Consider the following 2,274-nt stretch of genomic DNA (forward strand, 5'->3'; position numbering starts at 1 on the left):
ACTGAAGAGTTTTCCCTTCTGACAGGTTAGATTTCTCTCATATCTACTTTTATACTTTCTGCGTAAGAGAGATTGGTGCCTGTGATTCACGTAACGGCACTGTGACCTTGTTATTCTACAGCTTTTTCTTCTAGAACTGACTGATACAGATTGAAACTAAGGCAGGCTGCCTTGAAATGAACAAACTTGCCCTATAACGCGCATGATTCTTATCTGCGAATCTAATTTACTACAGGATTGCTAGGCTAACATTACATATGTATGCATATAAAAATACTACCCAACGTGCACATATAAACATACACATGGCGTAACTGGCGCAGCTCATTGTGTATCAATTTTTGGTCGGCACCCTCGAAACGTACATTCCTTTGATAACCTGGGGGTGAGAGTGCATTTTTGAACTAAATGTTACGTGATGGACGCTCAGTAACACGGTGAATTTCTAGTCGAACAGTCGGCTAGACTTCGTTCTTCTAGATGGGAAGCAAGATGTGTAGTCAAGGAATACCTTGGGTGTGACTGATATTCTCGCTATATCGAGGTGACACTATTTTCGAATAGGTGTGTGCTGTGCCACTTCGTGCAGGTTGGTGAAATTCCTTATTTGATCCAGTCTCCATTAAGTCCGTCCTCCAATCCATCTGGAGACTTCGGCAGCAGGGTATGCATTTACGTGTTATTCCGTACATGGTACGGCAAAAGTCACTGCCGTCATTAAATCCAACCGGACCCACATGCATAGAGCAGCGCAAGAGAAATGTCTGAGTCCGAGGTCAAACGAGCGGAGCACGGAGTTACAAAAGAGGACACCGACTGACCATTCAAATTAATGGATTTCTGGTCAGCGAAGTCATGGTTGAAAACTTGAGCGTTCGCCTACTTTTACCGAGAGGTGAGTTTCGATTGTTCTCTTGGGTGTTTTGCCGGATTTAAATTCTGTTTTCCAGCTCATAATTTATGCCATGCTAATGATACTGCGAGCTCAAGCACCATGTATTGATTATGCTGGCGGCTTTATCTGCAGTCACTTTCCTATTTCAGATGCTATTTTTTCACACGAATGTATGTTGAAATTCTGTCTAAAAAGTGAAATTCTGTTTTAATCACCTAGTGTGGATCTTCGTTCGAACTACTTGTTCAACTCCCGCATTGCCGGTATTGAGGAGGCTGACTTGGTATTGCTTGTTGGCACCAATCCTCGATTCGAGGCTCCTCTACTAAATGCACGGCTTAGGAAATGTTGGATTCACAACGAACTTCAAGTCGCCGTGATCGGACCAAAAGTCGACTTGACTTATGACTATGAGGTACGCGGATACCTTTGATACATTTCCCCTTTCGAATTGCAACTAATCTTGTTCCCAGTCATTCGTATCTGGGATCTCTATTTATCCATTTCTCGCTTGCAATTGTTATCCAGTAAAAGGATAACGTAGATTAGGACTCATGGCTACTGTCTTTTGAAGGACAAATGAATTTAGGATGTTATTTTGAGTAACGATCGCCTGCGTTCAATAGTCTCTGTTCTCCGGTGATTTATGCAATGATCGGCAACGACGAATGACCCTCAGAGCTTTTTGTTCGCAAAGAGTAGATAACTTGTTCAGAATTATTTACAGTGTCACTTATGCTCACTAGCTGATAAGTCTTGACTACTTAACTACCCAAACCCTCCTGCCTGCACCAGCATTTATTCCCACAGAGGACACCCGAACGGTTTCATCGAATTCTTTGTATTTAACGAGGCGTTCACTGGTAACTTTTTGTCAGATCGAGAAATGTTTAGCATAGCCAATGAGGCCTTTATTGTGCCTCATTGTTTGTGTCTAAAAAACTAGCCAGTTTAGCCTTTAGTTGGCTGGGTACATTGTGAACCACAGGAATGCGCGCCCTATTTTCAAACCTTCAGGAACTAACTGGCGGTGCAGTTTAGTGCGTTTTGTCACCCACCAATGTTACAACATCCATCCATTTGTTAATGCCATGGCGTTGAAGTGGCTGGCATTGTTCTAACCAGGTGTTAGCCCAACAGCTAGTTGTAAATACTACGGTTTTCTCGTGAATAATCATGCTTCCCTAATTCATCGTTATGGGTTATGGTGGGGCGCATTTTGATTCCATGAAAGTCCATTGCTTCCGGTAGAGGTAGATGCGGTTAGTCCGATGTGGCGAATTTATGGTTCTTTTAATTTTATCCGTTTCCTAGACAAGCGCTGTCCTTTTGGGTGCTCTTAAATCTAGAATACATCGAGTACGCAGACGACATAGCTC

General features: G+C 42.8%; 1 protein-coding gene across 1 annotated transcript in view; it reads left to right on the plus strand.

The window, feature by feature from the left end:
- Window positions 1-1,310, plus strand: part of T265_15831 (hypothetical protein) — a gene marked incomplete at both ends in the record, with an annotated part of 1,608 nt that extends 298 nt beyond the window's left edge. Inside the window, one exon of the mRNA XM_009179212.1 lies at window positions 1,115-1,310. Within this exon, the coding sequence (XP_009177476.1) occupies window positions 1,115-1,310 (196 nt within the window). The remainder of the gene's footprint in view (window positions 1-1,114) is intronic.
- Between the last annotated feature and the right edge of the window lie 964 nt (window positions 1,311-2,274).

This window comes from Opisthorchis viverrini (genome assembly GCF_000715545.1).
Source record: "Opisthorchis viverrini unplaced genomic scaffold opera_v5_1224, whole genome shotgun sequence".
Taxonomy (NCBI): Eukaryota; Metazoa; Platyhelminthes; class Trematoda; order Opisthorchiida; family Opisthorchiidae; genus Opisthorchis; species Opisthorchis viverrini.